Source organism: Lagopus muta, chromosome 16 (genome assembly GCF_023343835.1).
Source record: "Lagopus muta isolate bLagMut1 chromosome 16, bLagMut1 primary, whole genome shotgun sequence".
Lineage (NCBI taxonomy): Eukaryota > Metazoa > Chordata > Aves > Galliformes > Phasianidae > Lagopus > Lagopus muta.
The window spans coordinates 13,637,271-13,656,512 of record NC_064448.1 but is presented as its reverse complement, the minus strand read 5'-3'; the positions used below and the strand labels follow the sequence as shown (position 1 = coordinate 13,656,512).

At 52.8% G+C, this 19,242-nt stretch overlaps 2 protein-coding genes and 1 non-coding gene across 7 annotated transcripts in view; 2 read left to right on the top strand and 1 right to left on the bottom strand.

Moving 5' to 3' along the window:
• Nucleotides 1-5,597, bottom strand: part of LOC125701200 (rho GTPase-activating protein 39-like) — a 42,881-nt gene extending 37,284 nt beyond the window's left edge. Inside the window, 7 exon segments of the mRNA XM_048962861.1 lie at nucleotides 4,796-4,992; nucleotides 4,995-5,023; nucleotides 5,026-5,077; nucleotides 5,079-5,242; nucleotides 5,245-5,373; nucleotides 5,376-5,420; nucleotides 5,423-5,597. Coding sequence (XP_048818818.1) covers nucleotides 4,796-4,992; nucleotides 4,995-5,023; nucleotides 5,026-5,077; nucleotides 5,079-5,242; nucleotides 5,245-5,373; nucleotides 5,376-5,420; nucleotides 5,423-5,582 — 776 coding nt within the window. The 5' untranslated portion in view covers nucleotides 5,583-5,597.
• Nucleotides 5,598-13,137: 7,540 nt separating this feature from the next.
• Nucleotides 13,138-13,209, top strand: TRNAE-UUC (transfer RNA glutamic acid (anticodon UUC)). Its single transcript has one exon. It is a non-coding gene; the product is annotated as a tRNA-Glu (tRNA).
• Nucleotides 13,210-16,511: 3,302 nt separating this feature from the next.
• RBM39 (RNA binding motif protein 39) overlaps nucleotides 16,512-19,242 on the top strand; it is a 28,429-nt gene continuing 25,698 nt past the window's right edge. For all 5 annotated transcript variants that reach the window (XR_007380145.1, XM_048962670.1, XM_048962669.1 and 2 more), the window contains exon 1: nucleotides 16,512-16,618. The gene's annotated coding sequence lies outside the window, so the exon portion shown is untranslated. The remainder of the gene's footprint in view (nucleotides 16,619-19,242) is intronic.

Genomic DNA, 19,242 nt, shown 5'->3' with positions numbered 1-19,242 from the left:
TGTGCTTAATTACTTCGACATCGAGTTTCCAATGATAACTCCTTTCTTGGCTTCACTTCGTTACTGAAAGAATTTCATGACAACCCACCCTTCTTTTAAAGCAAGTCCTGGCTGCTGCTACACGTGAAAAGTCGTGTGCAATGCCTTATGATGCCTGCAGTCACACACAGCAGCATGGCTGAACCTCACCTGGTTGAAGACTTGTTGAGCATGCTTCCAATTTAGACGGGGTTTCTCTTAATATCACAAGTGACAGAGACGTAAGAAAAAAACAAAAAACAGACCTACAGAATGAAGAAGTTATTCTTGCTTTATCCCTGATACAGAGCAACTGGCCCTCTGAGAAGACACAAAACCCCACTACACTGCATCTTTCCTGCACCTCTCATGGGTTTCCAGCCAGAAAGCAGCAACCTTGTTTGCCCAGGTAGGAAGCGGCCCCATCTGCCAAAGCAAAGTGCCTTATGGCAGCATCCCACATCTGCCAAGTTACACACAAACAAGCCCAGGGCAGGTTTGTTTGTTCTTAGTAGATCATAAACCCTGCAGCTAAGAAAAAGATCAGTTTAGAGGGGCCCAGCAGCACCCAGCTCCAAGGTGCAACAGCACATGTGGGAGCAGGGTGCTTGCTGTCATCCTTGACTCATCGCACATGACAGACTTTCCATGAGCAAGAGCTCAGCTCACGGCTCCTCTATGGAGGATCAGCCCTCTATTTGCCTTCCGTGACTGAAAAGATGTTGATAAACCTCTGTTTTAGAAGTTTTGTGATCTGGGTCTTCAGTATCCCCATTAAAAGCTTCCCAAACCTGTCTGGGTTATCACACAGCCCAAACAATGCCAGCTGACCACGTGCAGAGAAGAACACCTAGGACAGTACCCAGGATACACCTGCTAACCCCTACACCGGAACCTGCTGGTCAGCATTCAACTGGACATATAAAGCAGTGCTACTCCATACATCAGTAACCTCAAGCACTTGGAACAGTAATTATGATGAGAGAATATATCCCAAACAATCATATTTGTTAGGTTTTCCCACGAGGGAAAGACCGATTGCAGGAAAAACACCAAGCACGAACACATTTCTCTTGACTAGAGTGTCTAGTTCCAGATGTGTGAGCCAGATGGACCCCACGTCTGCTGCTTCAGTTGGTTTTTGGAGAAGGAGGAAAGCATTAACTGCTTCAAGAAGTCGCACAAAGCAGAAAACTACTCTTCCCCATGAAATGTGTGAAAAATAAATAGGAGCACTTACTTCAGCAGACGCTCATGTCTGAGCTTTGAAGAGGTACAGTAAGCAGCTTGATCATTACAGCCACTTTTTGCACAAGTGAACTGCCTCTCTGCTTACCTGGACAGAGAGGAATTACATCAAATATGTAAATTACAACAGTAGAGCTTGGAAACCCTCTAGGAATCCAGCTAAAACCAGATCCCAATGTCTGCTCTGGAATTTATTTTTATTACAAACAAGAGGTGCTTCACTAACTACTCAAATCCGCCTGGAGGGCTTTTTAAAGGAGACATGTCACAACAAGGCACAAATTATTGTACTCTATCTGAAAGGACTGTTCAAGCCTAAATAGAACACTTCAAAATCTGACGTATTTACCTGATGAAAGCTTTCTAGCATCTCCTAATTGCATCACCCACCAAGGAAGCCACTGGGGTAGTACAACAGGAATGGAAGCACTGGGAAAGGAGACCACAGAGAAGGAGGAAATGCTGCTTCTTTCCTTTGAACTTCTGATTAGTTACCATCAGAAGAGTCTGGTGTGTCTGAAGGTGTTTCTCAAAGACCAGGCTTTATCTGCATAGTCACACACCAAAGCAACAGATCCACCCTCAGGGCAGCAGCAGGGCCTGCTGAGAGAGCTGGGAAAGGACAGCCCTACCGTGGACCAGAGGACCACCCGGTCCTGCACAGCCTGCGCCCCCTCCACCCCCTGCCCAGCAGCAGAGCCACTGGAGAGAAAGCACCCTCCTGCTTCCACCCCCTGCCCTAAACCACCACACCCTGAGCAAATCACACTGGCACTCTCACTCACGGCTCCCGCAGCACGGAGCAGGGGTCAGCCTGCTGATAACCTCCGACACCTGCGCTTATCTCTGAGAAAGCAGAGACCTTACTAACCTGGCTCACTTAGCGCAGGGACCAGAGCGCTCAGCCAGGAATAGGCTCACCCAGCAGGCGAGCGTGGGATAAGCTGCTGGGAGCAGAAGCTTCTCCTGCGGTCACGGCTCACTACAGAGAAAACATTTATTCATTCAGGGGCTTACGTAAGACAGCTAAGATGAGCACGAAGCAGAACAGGGCTCTCAGAGCCCGTCAGAGGATGCGCGCAGGGACCCGGGCTGAACATCAGCAGGAGGTTCAGATGCTCTGTCAAAACCAGAAGAGCCCTCGACCGCAAAGCCACAAGTGAGCGCTGCCGCAGGAGCCAGCCCACAGTGCTGGGAGGCTGCCGGGCTGCGGGCGCTTTCACTCACTGCTAAATTAAAGCTGCTGGGAAAACAACACCAAAAAGAAAAAGAAACAACCCCACGCAAGCTGGTCTAGTTCTGGTATTTGAAAGCATATTAAACCCAGAATTAATTAGCTCCAACAAACTCATTACTCAGGATACTGAGATTTAACAGCAAAATTAAGAGCCTTACTTTCAGTATCACTGTAATCAGAATGTAAAGTGCAAGAATCCTTTTTATCTTGCATTAATCAGATTAAAAGGGCAGCAGACCTGCAGGTTTCCCACCAAACAAGTGCCCTCCGAGGCACCCAGGGCGATCCTTCTCCCCACCCAGCAGGGCCCACAGCCCAGCACTCTGCACCATCTCCACATGTGCTTCCTGGGGCTCCTCGGTTCCAACAGCCAAAACCACGCTGAGCAACGCCAGCACCGAGCTGAACAGCCTGCTTCTCAGGGGTAAAATGGCAACCAAACCACACGCTTACCAGCGCATTTACCTATCAAGAAATACATACATGACTCATCTTTTCACAACTTCAAAGGAACTCTTCGTGAATATTCATTAAGCCATAGTGCTGGGGGAAAAGGAAGGGAAAAAAAAGACAAGGAAAGCCTCATGGGTCAAAAAAAGCCAGAATCCTACAGCAGCTGATGCTTCCTTATCTTTCATTATAGAAGCAATTCCATCAGAGTCGATTTGGATCTTACAGTCCTACTCTCAGTCTCCCAGCAGTGCTGCCGGATCCTTCCCTGGAGCTTTACTGGGAAAAAAAGCAGCCGTTTCTGGTACACGAGCCTCCACCTGTTTATCACAGCAGGCAGCTGCCCCGATCCTATAAAGCTGGCCCCAGAGGAATGCCTCGAAGCTCAAAATACACAGAAACTTGCAAGGTTTCCTTACCTCCTGAGTGAGCCGCTCAGCACAGCAGCCTCAGTCTCTCCTTCCTCCACCCTCGCGGCAGGGCACACGTTTTTGAGATCAGGTACATAAGCTGAATGGGACACATCTGCCCCTAAAGTAGGGCAGCATCAAGCAAACCAGATTCCGCACTTTGGTTGGCACACCAGATGCACAAGTCTTATGCAAGGTTTTCAGCTGCAGATCCAGTAACTGTCAGGCTGAAAGCAGCCTTTGCATCACAAGGAGGGCCATAAAATTCTCCTGGTTACAAAATGCACTAGGCCAGCACACATGGATTTCCCTCCAGTTCATGTGCTTCCAGCTAAGGCCAAGACATCTGTTTCGGCTAAGCAAACCTGTTGTGAATACCAAAGGCATGTGAACTATCCCACCAAAAACCTGGCTGCAAAATCCGCATTCCTACGATCCATTCCGACCTCAGCATCGCTCCAAAGATCCTCGATCCAACCGACAGGAAAGAGCGCATCGACCCGGCAAACAACGCGCCAGGGAGCGGGGACGGGACAGGAGCAGCGGCACGAGGAGCAGAGCTGGGCCGGCCCAGAGCTCCGTGACTCCATGGGGTCCGTGCCCCAAAAGGAGCACCCTACATCCCCGAGCCCCATCGCCGCCAGCAGCGCAGGCAGAAGCAGCGGCGATGACGGCTGCGGGCAGATGCGGGGCTCAACCCCGCGCTACCGGCTGGCTGCCGGTGTGCCGCAGCCCCGCTCGGGGGATGCGTGATGCCTTCAGGACACGTCCCTGCTAACTAACCGGAACAGCGTGCTGCGGGAAGAGACGCGAAAGAGGAGGAAAAACTTCACGCTCCAGAGGAACACGGATAGTTCCCAGTGCCTCGCACCGAGCCGCCGGGCAGCGCGCCAGCACGGCTCTCCCTTCTCTCCCCCAGACAAAGAGGAGCGAGCAGCCAGCCGGGAGCCGCTGCCCTGGGGAGCGCGGGGCTCGCAGGAACGTCCGATCGCTCCGAGCCCGTCACGTCGGAAGGCAGCAACAGCGGGGGCATCAGCACGGCCCGCGGAACCCGACTGAGGCCGAGCCCCGCGGCCGCGGGACCTTCGGGACGGGGCGATTCGGGGCAGCCACGGAACCACCGCGGGGGGTAGGGGAGGAGGGCGGCCCGGAGCGGGCCCAGGTGAACCCCGGGATCCCGGCTGCGCCTCTCCGGCAAGAAGCGCAACAGCCGCTCCCTCGCCGGGCAGGAAACTCGCCCGGAACCCGCGGAGCTCCCACCGCGGGGCCGAGCGCGGCCGCAGCCCAGGACCGCCTGTTCACGAGCCGCGAGCGGACAACAGGCGATAGAGAGCGGCCGAGGGCAGGACGGGGGCTCACGGGACGGCCGCCCCCACCCGCGCCTCGGCTCGGCTCTGCCCCGGCCCTCAACAGGTGGAGCCGCCGCACTCACCTCTCCGCCATGGCCCGCGCCGCCGCTCGGCTCTGCCCGCAGTGGGCAGGATGTGTAACCCGACCCGCCGCGCCGCCCCGCCCCGCCCCGCCCCGCCGCTCGGCACGGCCGCCGGGACCCCCCGGCCGCTCCCCGGGTCCCTCTGCTGGGGGCCGCCTCGCCGCGCCGGGCCGGGCCGAGGGCGGGGCGGGGCGGGCAGCGGTACCCGGCGCAGCTCGGGACCCGAGCAGCCGTGGGGCCCGCGGGCCGAGGGCAGCCCCTGGCGGCGGCGGAGGGCGCTTCGGGAGCGGCGGCTGCTGCCCGCGCGTCCGCTTCGGCGGTCGGTCCGGGTGGGGTGCGGGGTGCCCGGGGACATGGAGCGGGGAGAGAAGGCTCTGCTGAGGGAGAACGGGGGCCCGGCGGGAGCCGCGGGGCTCTGGCAGCAGCACGGAGCGATGGGGAGCCCGAGGGTGCGGTGTCTCCCAAAATCAGCTGTGGGACACCATTCTGTTCCGTGAAATGAAGCTTCGCTGTGAACGATGGTGCCTTTTCCACGAGGGAACAAAAATCCCCTCTGGGAAATGGCAAAGCCTTGTGTGTTGAGAGGTTCGGTGCCACGGAGCGCTGCTCCCTGCCGGGCTGTCAGACGGGGCATCCATACAGCAGAGCTGTGCCATGTGTGTCCATGGGGCCTGTGCCACATCACGTCTGTCCGGAGGAGGATTTCTGTGTCTATCAGCCCCAACAGCCTGGCCAAGGCTGTGCAGCAACATCCAGCACAGCCTCTGCACATGTCAGCCATCGGCATGCTGACAACAGCAACTCAGAGACCCCGAGACAAGGCAGAGCTCTGACATCCTGTGAGTAGGAGTGCTGCAAAGAGTTGAGCCCTGCTCAGTCAGCACAGCCTTGGCAGCACCACTTGGAGAACATCACCCAGTGGCACAGCAGAGCCGGCAAGGCCCTGTCCCTCCAGGGAGGAACAGCGCCGTGTGGAGGCAAAGCCTCGGGGTGCCTGAGCTCCACAGGCTCTGCCCGTGGCAGTGTGAGATGGCAGACACCAGGTGGGCTTTGCCTCCAGCAGAGGGGTCTGTGGGCTCCCGCACGGCCAGGCGTGACCCCTCTCAGCCCATCAGTGCACACCAGACACAGCCCTTGCCGTGCTGCCTCCCTGATGCTGTTTTGGCACTGCCGAATAACTTTGGAGTAACTTAATCTGAAGACATTTGAGCAAAGTCCCCCTGCACTTGTAAATAACAAATAGAGAGACAGTGAGATCATGGCCGCCTGCTCACAGGCTGGATTCAGTGCACATGGAGAGCGGGGCCCTGCGGCAGCTCTGAGGACATCCCTGGTGGCACCGTGGGGCAGGCAGGATGGGATCAGCGCTGCGGGCAGCCGAACTCAGGGTTGGGGCGTGGAGCAGCAGAGGGGAAAAGCAGGAGTTAACACTCAGAATGAAAGTTTCTGGTGTAGCTCTAAAATGTGGTTAACCTGGCAGCTTTCATTGCAGAGTTGCAGATGCTGTCTGCCTTTGCCAATAAAGGCTATACCTGTCCTCTGAGGGACACAGCAAATCTGGGAAAATGCTTACAGCTGCCTGACAGCCTCTGTTCGAGGGCTCATGTAGAGGTAGAGTCAGCGTGTAAAAATGTTAGCAGTCTGGTTGACACTGCAGCACTGGCAGGAGCCTCATGAAGACTAAAAATAGCAGCTGGGGGTTGGGAGGTCACTGGAGCCCCTGCTGTAGGGACACCAGGAGGAGTGACACAGTGAGGCTGGGACTTGCACAGGGGCACCAAGCTGCCAGGGCAGGGTGTGACTTTTGGGAGAGCCACAGAGCGCCGGTGGGTGTGAGCTGTGTGTGCTGCTCGGGGAGGAGGAGGCAGATCCTGGAGGGGAAAGATCAAGCAGCTGAGGGAAAATGCCTCTTCTGTAGGGCCTCTGCAGTGGCTCTCCCTGAGGCTCGCATAGCTCAGGCCTTGTGGGCTGAGGAAAACTTCTGCCTGGTGCAACAACATAAGGAGGTCCCCGTCGCCCCCCGTGGTGTGGGCAGGTCGCACTGAGCCAGGCACAGGGGATCAGGCCGGCTGGATGCAATGCTGGCCATCAGCACACCCCTGTCAGCAGCAGGAGGTAGACATGAAATGTCTGTAATGGTCTTTGAAAGCGTGGCAAAGACATCACAGCGTCTCTGAGAGCAGACGGTTACGAACCTCTGGCTCTTTTGCTAGTAATGAAACCACATTTCCCACCAGGCACTGGAAGAAACAGCCTTTGTGAATTGTGAGGCTGTGAACACTGGGTTACTGCAAGATGAATTAAGAGATGTCCGACCAATGGTTCCAGGCCAAGGTATCCCCTTGCTGTCCATTCTTGGCTGAAGGACGCTTCCCACAGCTATCACTGAACAACTGCAAAAGGAGCCAGGTGCCTGAGATCACGCTCAAATGGTTCCTTCAGCTGCTGCTCCTGGGTGGAAGAAGCAGTGCCAGGAGTCGTACACCCACTCCTCTTTTCATGCAGCTGCTCTGCTGACAGACCTGTGCAAACACTGCACATCAGGACATCATCAGGACCTTGCACAAAGGCCTTCCTTGCTGCCCCAACCACCGGCAGGCTGTACCCAGGGCCTGCCTCAGCCACTGGTGTGGCTGGTTACCATTGCAGGACCTGCTCTGCTTCTCTGGCATGGTGGGACTGCACCTTCAGCTACAACACTACTTTGCTTTCTCCTCTCCTGCCCCCTCCTAATGCTCTTCAACACTGAGAACCCTAGGGCTGGAATGGGGAGCAGGACCAGGAGCAGCCTGCTCTGCTGCAGCCCCAGCAGGCTCCAGGAAGAAGTAATGCCTTGGACACTGAAGTGCCTAACCCGGGGAGCAGGGCCCGCTCGTAGGAGCAAAGAGCCCCGCCAGAGGAGCAAACCACCTTTGTATGGCCCCATCTCAGCAGAGGCAGCTCTACCTCTCATCTCTTTCCCTCCCCTTCTGGCTCGTGGTGGCTGTGGCAAGTGCCAACGCAGCGCAGTTTTAAAATGAAAGACCCAGTAGTACTCCACAATGTTCCAAGAACCACCAAACCACCTCTTCAAGTGGCTGCACCTGGGTGAGGTCTGTAGCTGTGGCACAGACAGACGCGGTCAGTGAGCATGGGGGGGGGGTTGGGGTTGGACTAGAAGATCCCAGAGGTCTTTTCCAACGTTGATGACTCTATGATTCTAAGATTTCTCACCATGGGCAGCTCTTTGTTGTACCGGTAATCAAGACAAAGCATTTGGCTCACCAGGGGTACAGCTTACCGTCCTCAGAGTTTTCAGGGCTTGGCTACACAAAGCCACAGCTGACCAGATCTACCATCAGTGATGGTCTCCCTTAAGTGAGGGTTTGGGTTAGCGCCCTTCAAAGGTGCCTTCTGACCAGAGTGCTTCTTATTCCCTGTGAGAGGCTTGAGGCTCAAACTGAACAAAGCAGATGTGAATTCTCCATTATTTTGGAGGGCAGACATCTTCCATAAAATGTCTCAGATCCTTTATTGAACGGGACCAGGCTGACCTGGATGCGTCAGCTGATGGCTGAGGTTCCCTGGATTGTGCACTGTGAGAGTCCTCTTCCAGCAAAGGCCTTAGCATGTATGAAGCAAATAAAAAAACATCCCTGTTCTTAATTAACCCTGGCTGTGTTTTGAAGCTGACTGAAGAAATCAAATAGCCCAGGACTGTCACTTGGAAAGAGCTAGTTGGAAATGTTTGGCCATTTGTAAAAATACGTGGTTTCAAGCAGCAATCAGCAGGTTTTTTTTTTGTTGGTTTTTTTTTTGTTGGTTTTTTTTTTTTTTTTTTATCATGGGCATGATGTAAATGTATATAAGAAGCCAGATGTTCTGCAATGGGGCTTTTTAAAAATCATCCTGTCCCGATTTTTTCCATCTTACCATCTTTTGCTCCCTTGCAAAGTAAGCAGTCACACTATCACGTTACCGATTGGCAATAGCAGCAGCTGGCTGCAACCCAACCTTAGCAGCATGGGACCAGGAAACAGATGGAACAGCAAATGCTCTTTGTTTCCTCTCTTGCTTTCTAAAACAGACTGTTACTGAAAATACAGAGCAGAGGTTTCTGCCATCTTTCCTGCTTCTGTGGCTCCCTGGCTGCTTGCAAAGCTGCGGAGGGGGCTCTGGCAGGGGTAAGTGCTCCCCACAGTATGGGAGAGCTCTGCCTTTTTACAGGGGACTGGGAAGAGGGGAAGAACATCAGAGACAGTGATTACAGGCCCTTTGAGGGGACACATGGCTGCAGCTGGGTGAGATAGCTGAGCTGAGGACTCCCTGTGCTTCAAGTCCTGCTCCTCCTGCTGCTCTTCATTCCTTTGTCCAGATGAGTGAACTACATCAGCTTGTTGAACAGGTCGTAAGCAGGAGTGAGGTGTTCTGCCAGGCTGGATGATAAGGCCACCACTGTGCCAGGGGTGAGGAGCAGAGCCAGAAACCAGAACTGTACACGAAGGGAGAGAAGTGGGGAGGAAGGTGGAGGTGGGAATGCCCCCCCAAACCTGCTGTCCCTGGTAGTCCTCGCCCCAAAGCTAGGCAGAATTGGATGGGAAGCCTTGCTCTCAAGTCACTTTCTGTGAACTAAACCCTCAAGTTTCTGGTAATGATGGTTGGGAAGAAGTCCCCAGCAGAGATGCCCTGCCTTGCTTCAGGACTCCCAGGGTCTCCTGCGAGGCTGGAGCACAGAGAGAACAGAGCAGATAAATTTCTGAAATGAGATGCATCACCTTACCACCAGATCAGTTAGAGCTTCTAAGGGACTTCTACTCCATGACTGACACCTCCTTGTACCCAGTGAGAGCTCTGCTGCTTTCAATCTGCCCCCTAAGGGCTGACCACACAAGCCAGCCAGCGGTTCTCTCTCCCACATAGGGGACGTTAAGCACTGTGCGTGGCTCGGCTGCACAAGTCCCAGCACCAGCTGCAGTACAGTGCCTGGCGCAGGGGATGCCACCAGAGGTGGGTGGCCAAGGCTAGCAGTGGGAACAGCAATGCTGTACCCAAGTAGCAACATGAGTGGTGGTGACCTTGGTGTCCCATCACACTTCAGCTCGCTGTTCCCTCTCCTGCCAGGCTACACAAGCTGCCGGAGCCGTCTGTGGCTGATGGCCGTGCCAGGCAATGTAATACTGTGGATGGTACTTGCCAAGAACAGAGCAGAAAGAACCTGCAAATGCTGAAGCTAATCCTGCAGCCTTGTTTTTTTGTTTGCTTGTTTTGTTTTCTTACAACCTTTGACAAATTAATCGGGCTACCATTTCTGTAAGAAACCTGGACAGAAAGTCCCACCACCAGAACTATGGAGATAAAGGAAGAAGGGGATTTATAGGGTCTCCTGCAGCATGCCCATGAGTGCAGAGGCTCTTGCTGGTCCTGTTGTCTCCTGAGCCGTCATCCAGAATTCCCCTTCCTGCTAAGGGGAGTGCATTACACATTCTCAGTTTTATTCCATTATTCTTGTTATTCTTCACCATCACAGACAGATTTACTCCATTTTGTTGTTTACAGATGTTTCCAACTGAAGTATCTGTAAGTTGCTCTTCTTACCATATTCCTTTGTTGAAATGATGACAACTTTTTTTTTTATTAATTGAGGTTAATCCATTTCACTGAAGATAATGTCTTGAGTTCTGCCTGCACGCTGCCTGTTTACTAATACTCATTGATAACATTCCTAAACTGAGCATGAGAAGTGCTTGTTTGCTCTATATCCTTCATCTTTTCTCATGGTCCAGCCATGGTCCTGTAGAAGCCATTGGGAATGGCAGCAAACTCTCTGCTCCACTTTGTAACCACAGGGAGAAGTTATGTTTCTGAACTAGAGATTGCCTTTCCAGATCAGGTGGTGCTACAACAGTAAGGCCATCCTCAGTATCTAAGCTGTCTGGTGACACAACAGCACTGGAGTCTTTTCTGGCAATGGGGATATGTCTGACTCCAGGGCTGGGGATGTGTGGTGCTGGCACAGCTGACACACAGCCTGGTACCAGAGGTAGTGTAAGCTGTTGTCACCTCCCAGGCAGTTTGTACTGTATTCTGTGCTGCACTGGATCTGGCTGGGATGGAGTTAACTCTCTTTTACCAGCCTGTACCACATTGTGTTTGGGAATCTGTAATAAAAGCAGTGTTGATAACACCGTGGCGGGTTCGCTGCTGCTGAGCAGAGTCTACACAGGGTGAAGGCCATTTCTTTTCCACATGAGTGAGCTGGACACCAGCACACATCGCCTTCCCCAGCTTTCAGGATCTGCATTTACTGGGGATCCCTGTGTGGTCAGTGCAAGCGGTTGCTCCTGCACACTGTTCTTCAGCAGTGATACAGGGATGACTTAGCAAAATCAGCTTTTTGACAGCATTTCCTCCAGATGGTCAGCTCAGCCCAAAGGGCGCTGCCAGCTCTGCAGAGACTCCAGCTGGAAGCAGCACGTGTGCCCCCAGAAGCTTTTTGGAGAAGAGCTATTGCCCCCACAGCGCTGCTGGACAGGAATTCATAGAATCCCAGCACTGCTGGGATGGAAAGGCCCCCCCAGCCCCAGCCGTGCTGTGTGCTGTCTGCTCCCCAGCTCAGGCTGCCCAGCACCCAGCCATGGCCTCAGACACCTGCAGGGATGGGGCTTCAGATGCCCCAGCAGGGCAGTTTGAAACGCTGAGGTGCAGGTGATAGTGACACTGCCTGCAAACTCTGAACACAGCTGCTTTATGGGACCATGTAAACAGGGCCTGTTCCCAGAGCACCCACAGTGCAGTGGAACTGTGATGGACGTGAATTTCAAAGTCAAAGAACAAGAAAGGTTAAAAGATTTGCATTTGAGTTGTCCAAGTTTCTCTACCTGTCCTATGACAGCAATAAAAAAATGACAACTTAGTTCTTTAAGTTTATTGATGGTGGCAAATTCTCCTATTCTCTACAGTCATCACACATCCCTGACGCAGCTGGGCAGCATCACCTACTCTCAGCAGATGCATCTCAGCCCAGCCCCAGCCCCTCCTCAAGGCCTGGCACTCCATGGTTGTGCGGGATGAGCATGAGAGCTCCCCTGGAAACCCAACAGATCCCTTGAAGCAGCACCCCAGCAAATAACTCATTGCTGGCCCATATATAGATCCCCAAATTGTTGCTGGATGGTGCAAATCAGGAGAGGAGAGCTTTCTGTAAGACCAGAGTGCACCCAGGTGAAGGAGCAGCCCTTGGGAGGCCAGAACACAGTGTCTTCATCTGCAGCACAGATGTGTTTACCCAGGCAGATCTGAAGCTGAGGACAGGCAGGCTGGTGCACAGAAGCCCAGATCTTGCGACAGCTGTGCCAAAGCCTGACTGACCTCACAGAAACAGGCTCTAACCTTCTCCTGCCGAAGAAGCAGGAGCATGAAGCAGTGCAGCCCTGCGCCCTGCAAAGGCCGGGGGCTGCAGCTCTGATCCTGCAGGAAGCAGCACCTGCACACATGGGCACATGCAATTCCACTCCTGAGCCTTTGGACAGCCTGGAACTTGACTGGGATCTTCTTTACTGGCAAACAGACATGGTCTGCATCAGCTTTGCATCTTTAAGAGCATTGTATCTTTAATTTAGTATTTCAGATCTTTCTTTGCCAAGCTTTGCGGCCATTTGAGACTATTCTTAGAATAGTTTTGCGTCTGGTGAAACAAGAGGCTTTTGCAAGCATGTTCTCCATTTGGCTTACTCTTTTTTTTTTCTTTTTTTTTTAAATTAGCTCTTCTGGGAGGGATTTCTGTGTAGCTGCTCTTTCAATTATACCGGATCACACCCACGATGTTCCCGGTCTCACAGCGCTCTCTTACCAGCACGGTTCTGATCGAAGTCCCTCCCACCTCTCAGCACCAATGGCTCACCTCTCCCCGGGCAGCTGCTGCCTGCTGGGATCGCAGACCCGGTCTGCATGGCACGCTGACACGAGACCCGGCGCGGGGCCTATTACCGACCGGCTTTCTGCCTCCGCAGCCTGTCCGCTCGCCCAGGTACATCCCTGGGACTGGTTTCGAAGAGCGCTCATTACAGCAGCCCTATTACTTGTTTTTTCCTGTTTACTCCTATTTACACTCGAGCTTTCAAACCGCAGGGGCAGTTTTACACGCTGGCAGATTGAGGTGAGCCAGGTGCGCTGACTCTGAGCGCCCTGGCCATCGCTGTCCCCGGGCACGCGGTGGCGGGGCGGTGCGGCCCGCACCACGCCGTCCTCGCAGTTCTCTGCCCGCGCGGTCGGCGCAGCAGTGCGGGGACCCGGCCGGTAGGTGGCACTGCACTGCAGGCAGAGCGCAGGAAGCTGACGCCGCAGCAGAGACACCTAGCATGCAGTCCCACATGGTCTAGCGGTTAGGATTCCTGGTTTTCACCCAGGCGGCCCGGGTTCGACTCCCGGTGTGGGAAAGCGCAAACGTTTTTTTATTTCAGCTTCTTTCTGAGTTTTCAACTGCGAGAGCTCTCAGCACCCACACAGCATCCTCGAACGACTTGAATTCCTGCTCCGGACCTCCCCGGTGCCTCCTTGCAGCCGTAACGGCACTGGTGCTCGTAGCACTGTCTCCATGTCTCTCACGCTGACCTGTGCCACAAACAGTGCATCCGGCAGCGCCCAGTGCAGGAATGGCAGCAAGCCTCCCTTGCAGGCCCAGCCTGGCCCTTACCCACGAACGCTTTTGCTAAGAAATGTCTCAGTGAAAGGAGAAGCAGCCGAGTGACACCACTGCTGAGCCCAGCACCATGCAGCGTGATAAAATACATTCTGATTTGGAAGCCTATAGACCTGAGTTCGTAGCTCCCCCCCATTGGTTTAAGTATTTCCATTAGCTATGGAAAAAAAAAGAGTTTCAGAAGACAAAGTTTGTTTAAATCTTCTCTATAAACTGTTCCAGACTCATAAGAGAAAAAAATGCCCTAAGCCCAGTCACTAATGCTTGTCTGCTGCTGGCTTCAGTACGAAACCACTCAGTGCCACAGTGTACTGTATTGAGGAATTGGCTCAAACTTCCAGAATATTACTGAATTAAATGTAAATACGAATGTGCCATTTTGTGGTCTTCCAGGGGAAACAAAGCACTATTACTGAGACAGTCAGGCTTCATCTCACAAGACACTCGTACTTTTTCCATTAAACCATTTGCCCCCAAGGTGCTTGCAGACTCTATATGGCAGTCAGCAGTGGCTTGGGCCAAAAGCTGCAAGAGGAGGCCAGGTTACCAACAATCTTAGATGTACCTGGGTCTACGGCAGGCAAAAGGCTGTCAGATATGGGCATCCCTTAACCAGGGAAAGCTTCCTGCAGAAGGGTTCAGCAGTGACACCACCAGGTGTTGCTGGTCTTAAGCCTGAAGAATCCTGTCAGAGCCCTTAGCCAAAGGGAGGAACAGACACCATGAAGACACAGCCACTGTCAGTCATTACATCAGAAGAGCCAGACACAAAGGAACACTGGCAGCTTCAACTTCCTGCCCAACACATTTTGCTCTCTCCTACAATAAACAAGCCTAACACTATCCCCAACCATCATCCATTTCACCCAAGAAAGAAAGAATATTATTAACAAGGTAAGGCTTTCTCCTGTGCTCTCAGGCTGCAACAGACACAGCTCAGGATTTCCTACGCTGGACTCAGCTTACATAGGCTGTGCGCTTTCCATGACAGTTACTGTCATGAGCTCCTCTGGTTTATATAACATCCTTTGTGCAATTCTCACTTGCTACTGTCAGCCAAAACATGTTGCTTACACTGGGACTTGGATGTATAAGGATGTATAAGGATGGATTGGGATCTCAAGTAAGCATGAAGTTGTTTGATGTAACAAATTCAGGCAGATATTTGGATACTGATGTCTAATGGCTTACACAGAATATATTGTTTCTGGTAAACAACATAATTTGAAAGGAGAGGTGGGGGGGGGGGGACAGAGAGAAAGATGCAGTCACCGCTCTTGGATCCAGCGATGCCAGAGTTGATCCTTGAGCAGTGCTGATGTCCCTCCTCTTCCTAAGGAGAAGCTGAGTCCTTTGGAACATTCCAGAAATGAGTCTAGGGTCTCAGATACTCATCAGCTGCCCTCTAACATTGTGATCAAGGTATGATCCTACTCTTGTGCAAGAGCAGTTCAAGATTTAGAAAATTCTGGAACTGGGTTGGAGGGGCTTCAGGGGGCCTTACTCTGACCCTACCACAATGTGTGCAAGCATAGTTTGCGAGAACTTTTCCTCCCTAAGTTTGCTTGCTGTAATTAAACAGGCCTGCATAGTATTCACAAGATAAGGAGATGGGTCTAGGCAAATACCTTGCCTTTGCAGTGATCCCTCCTTCAACTCATTACTGTGGTGATCTACACTTCTACCAAATGTTTGGAACAGTAACACTTCTTAATCTCTTAAAGAACCTTGCTCAAAAAATGGAGTAACAAGGCTTTCCCACAAAAAATAGGCTCAAGCTGGACAAGACACCTGTGTGTGCCTGCAACTTTGCCAACAAAACTTCCCAGCTAGCAACACATGCATATTTTGTTGATTAAAAGACGCCAGAGCTACAGCACCACTGAAGCTTTGCATCAGTCGCTGTTCACAGCCTCTCTGGAAGCATACCTTGGATGGCTGACAAGATCTACCAGATGCAGTATGGCCTAAAGTTGTCCTCTAACAGCCTGAGCTGGCTTTGCAGGTTCCCAGCTTCTGTTCCTCCTATCCTGGGTCCACTTTATCTTGCCCAGTTCCTTTTTATCTCCTAAAGTTAAGCTCTTCCATTTCTTTAGGTAAAAGGCCCCAGATGACAAAGGACTGCGAGAGGACCTTTCTCACTTAGAGCTTAACATCAGAGCTGTAACTACCCAGGAATACTTCATAGGGATAATCACGTAGATGCTTCAGCATAAATAAAGACTCTAAGTAAATAAAGACTCTGAGCCCGCAGCCACCAGCACAAGGCCAATGCGCACACTGTTGAAAAAGTAAAGAATAGAACACCTTACACAAAAGACACTTTTTACCCTTCTGAGCTGCCATCCGGGGTGCAGGAGAGCAGTGAGCACACCCACTTAAAAGAAAACAAACAACACTGTGAAAACAATTAAGTGAGCAGGGACTGTTTGGGCCGCTAAAGCTCAAGTGTGGTCACAGGCAACCTAACAGACAGCTCACAGGAGATCAGATAGGGTCCTTCCTGCAAACACGCTACAAACAACCTCAAGGCCCGGTAACTCAGAAAGGACACAAAACTACAGCAACAACCATTAAGTCCCCCCCCAAGGAGCCACACAAGAAAATGGCGGCGCTGAATTTAAATCCCTACGGGTCACCTTTGACCTTCCGCGGCGGGTGCGCGCACTCTCGCGAGAGCACAGAGGGGCAGAGATGGTGGTCTTGCAGCCCTTACCGAGTCTCGCGAGCGTTTGAGCGCCGGTTTCCGGCGGCACTGTCTCGCGAGAGGTGGCTGGCGCGGGGCCGGGCTCTGTGTCTCGCGAGAGCCCCTGCAACGGGTTCTGGGCGCCCCCGTGCCGTGTGCGGAGCCTGCGAGCAGCGAGACGCGGCGGGCGCCATTTCGGGGAGCAGCCGCCGCGGTCAGAGCCGGGGCCCAGCCCGGGTCCGGGGACCGCTCGTCACGATCGTGCCGTTCTTTGCCGCCTGCCGCCTCCGCGGCCGGCCGAGCGGCGCCGTCCGTCCGCCTTTTGACCGCTTGGAGGGGCCTGCCGAGCCCTCGTGCCCATCCCCCACCGTCAACGCAGCGAGCGCCGGAGCCCGGAGCTTTCGCTGCCGTCGCCGGGCCTCGGACACCCGAACGAGGACAGCGGCTGCCCGCGGCGCAGGTAACTGCCGGGCTGGCGCCGGGTCGCGTAATGGGTGAGCCGCGGCCCGGCCCGCGGGGCGACGAGGCCCGCGTCTCCTGCCGCCGCGGCTTCCTCGCTCCGGTAGGGCCGCCCCGTGCCGCGCTCTCGGGCCCTGCCGCCGGTTTCCCTGCGGCGTCCGGCCCGCGTTCTTTCGGCACGGGCTGGGGGAGCTCGGCCTGCTCCCCGTCTCGCGGCCCGGCCGTGCGGCCTCGGCTTGCTCCCGCGGCCACGTAGCGGGCGGGTCCGGCTGTTCCTGTTGCCGCCTTGTCCCTCCCCGAGTCCCCCCACGATGGCGCTGTGCGACCCGGCCCTGCCACCCGTGGGGAGCGGCCTTCGGGCTGTCGAGGCGCGGGGCCGGGAGCTGAGCGCGGCCCTGAGGCCCGAATGGCTGCGGAGCGGGACCTCGGCTGGGGGGGGGGGGGGGCGGGGCGGGGCTCGGCCTTGTGGCGGCGTCGCTGAGAACCGAATTCGATTTCCTTCCTCTTTGGCTGCGCACGGAGCGCTGGAAGTGCCGGGGTGCGAATGTGGGCGGCATGGGCGCCGTGCGGCCAAAGCTGTGCTCGTAGCCCGGTTGGTGAAGCTCTCCGTAACGGTTCTCCGTGCCTCTTGTTAGCAAAACGCGCACCGAATTGGTATTTTAAACTTCTTGTTACTTATGATGGTATAGTAAAGAGGGATGGATTTACGTTGTGAAATACTGATGAAGTCAGCAGTAGTAAATCTTACGTTCTTTTAGGCTTCTTGTTGACTGTGGAAGTCTCAAGTATAATTCATTCCTATTTTTTTCTTTCTCCAATGATTCAAGCATACAAAGCTTTTATTTTCCTTTAAAAAAACAAACAAAACAAAAACAATGAAGCCTTTTATAAGTAGCCTTTTACGGTTTTTTGCTGTTTAATGAAGAATATTTGGAAATCTGTTACGATTTAAATTTAAAATTTATGAATTATCTGTGATTTTTTTACCAGAAAAATAGCTATGTATGTTTTGGTTTCTGGCTGGAATTGTGGAGTCAGTGGGTCTGTGTGTTAGAGAAGGAGAATGTACGTTGTTGGAAGCGTTCTATGACACCAGTATTGCACTGCTTACGAATTGTACAATTGCACGGGCTGAGGCCAAAGGTCTCCATAACCTCATGCACTGCCTGTGGCTCTGCCTGACAGCACACAGCCCAGAACAAGTAGGAATAGAGGGCTGTGGTGGAGCAACACTTCCCTCTGTGTCCTCTGCTGGTTGTGGCGCAGGGTCACGAGGGGTGTCTTTGTTTAATGAAAAGTCTTTTCTATAAACTTTTTGTTTGAACACAGCATGTGGCTTTTTCTTTGTTTGGAACAGTAAGTCCTGTGGCTGAATGCTTTGTGATAAGGCTTTTTTCTTTTTTTTTAACCCTCCGTAAGATGGTTGTTGCTTTTACACCTATTTGTGTGGGCGCAGCACTCAGCATTCCTGAGGTGCTTGTCCACAGGGCTCGTGGTTGGGCTGTCCCTGTTCTGTCCCTGTTCTGTCCCTGACCTCCCTTGGCCATTCCTCTTCAAGTGTGAAGAATCCTGCCCAGCAGTACGTGGATGTGTTCTGTTGGCTAAGTGCACAGGCAAAAAAGCCTTCATGGGTGGAAGTTGCCACTCATGGAATTGTTTTGTGTTGAAACCATGTTTTGACCCGGTGCTTTTTAGTGGTGCTTAATCATACTGCTCCTCTTAGTGGTACCTCCTGTTAGAACAGCAGCCAGTTGAGTTATGGGTATCAGCAGGACTTGAAAAACTACATGTCAGTGCTCTGAGAAAAAGTATAGTAGCCATCAGGTAGAAACTAAGGGTGGCTGTGTTGGTGGTAACACTAGCCTCAGAGGCAGTAACTTTGGCAATGAGGTTAGTGTGCCTTGATGGTAAGCTATTGAACGTGAACTTCCAGTGCTCCCATACTGGCAAAGGTTTCTTCTGTTTGTTGCGTACTAATGGGGAAGAGAGACTTGGTTCTTAGAGGTGGTGAAGCTCTGGTACAGTAATCTCAGTTAAGAGGTTATGGGTGAAGAGTTAAAGAATTTTGTAAATTTGGAATGATTTAATTATGCTGGAAAGTGCAGTTCTTGTACAGCAGTACCTGCAACGATGGTGCAAGAACTGTCATGGTTTAAAGAAATTCACGGCACGTGTGGAGGAAAGTTCTCCATCTATGGCTCATGTCTAGAGGCCTTGCTTTTCAGTTCTAAAAAAGAAAAGAAAAATCCTCTTTTATTGATAGTTTTTAGGAAGTTAAGTCTCTGTTCAACACTGCAGAGTTTTGAAATGTTCTTGATAGTGGACTTGCATAGGAAAAGGGAATCAAATGTCATGAGGATTTGGAGTATAATAAACACAAAATGACACGAGGAGGTTGAAGTCAAAAACTGGTATTGCATGGTGTGATATGGCTGCTTTTTCTTTTCTTTCCTGAGGCTTGAAAGTCTGGACTAAATGGATCGTGTGCTTTTCTTGGAGCTTGAATCATAAGCTTCTTCCGTGGCCTGTGCTGTGCAGGAAGTCACGTTTCTTAAAGGCAGTCCAAGTCATCAGGGTAATAAATGGGATGGTGGCAAGTGCAGGGAGTGTGCGGGTGGGTTTGCC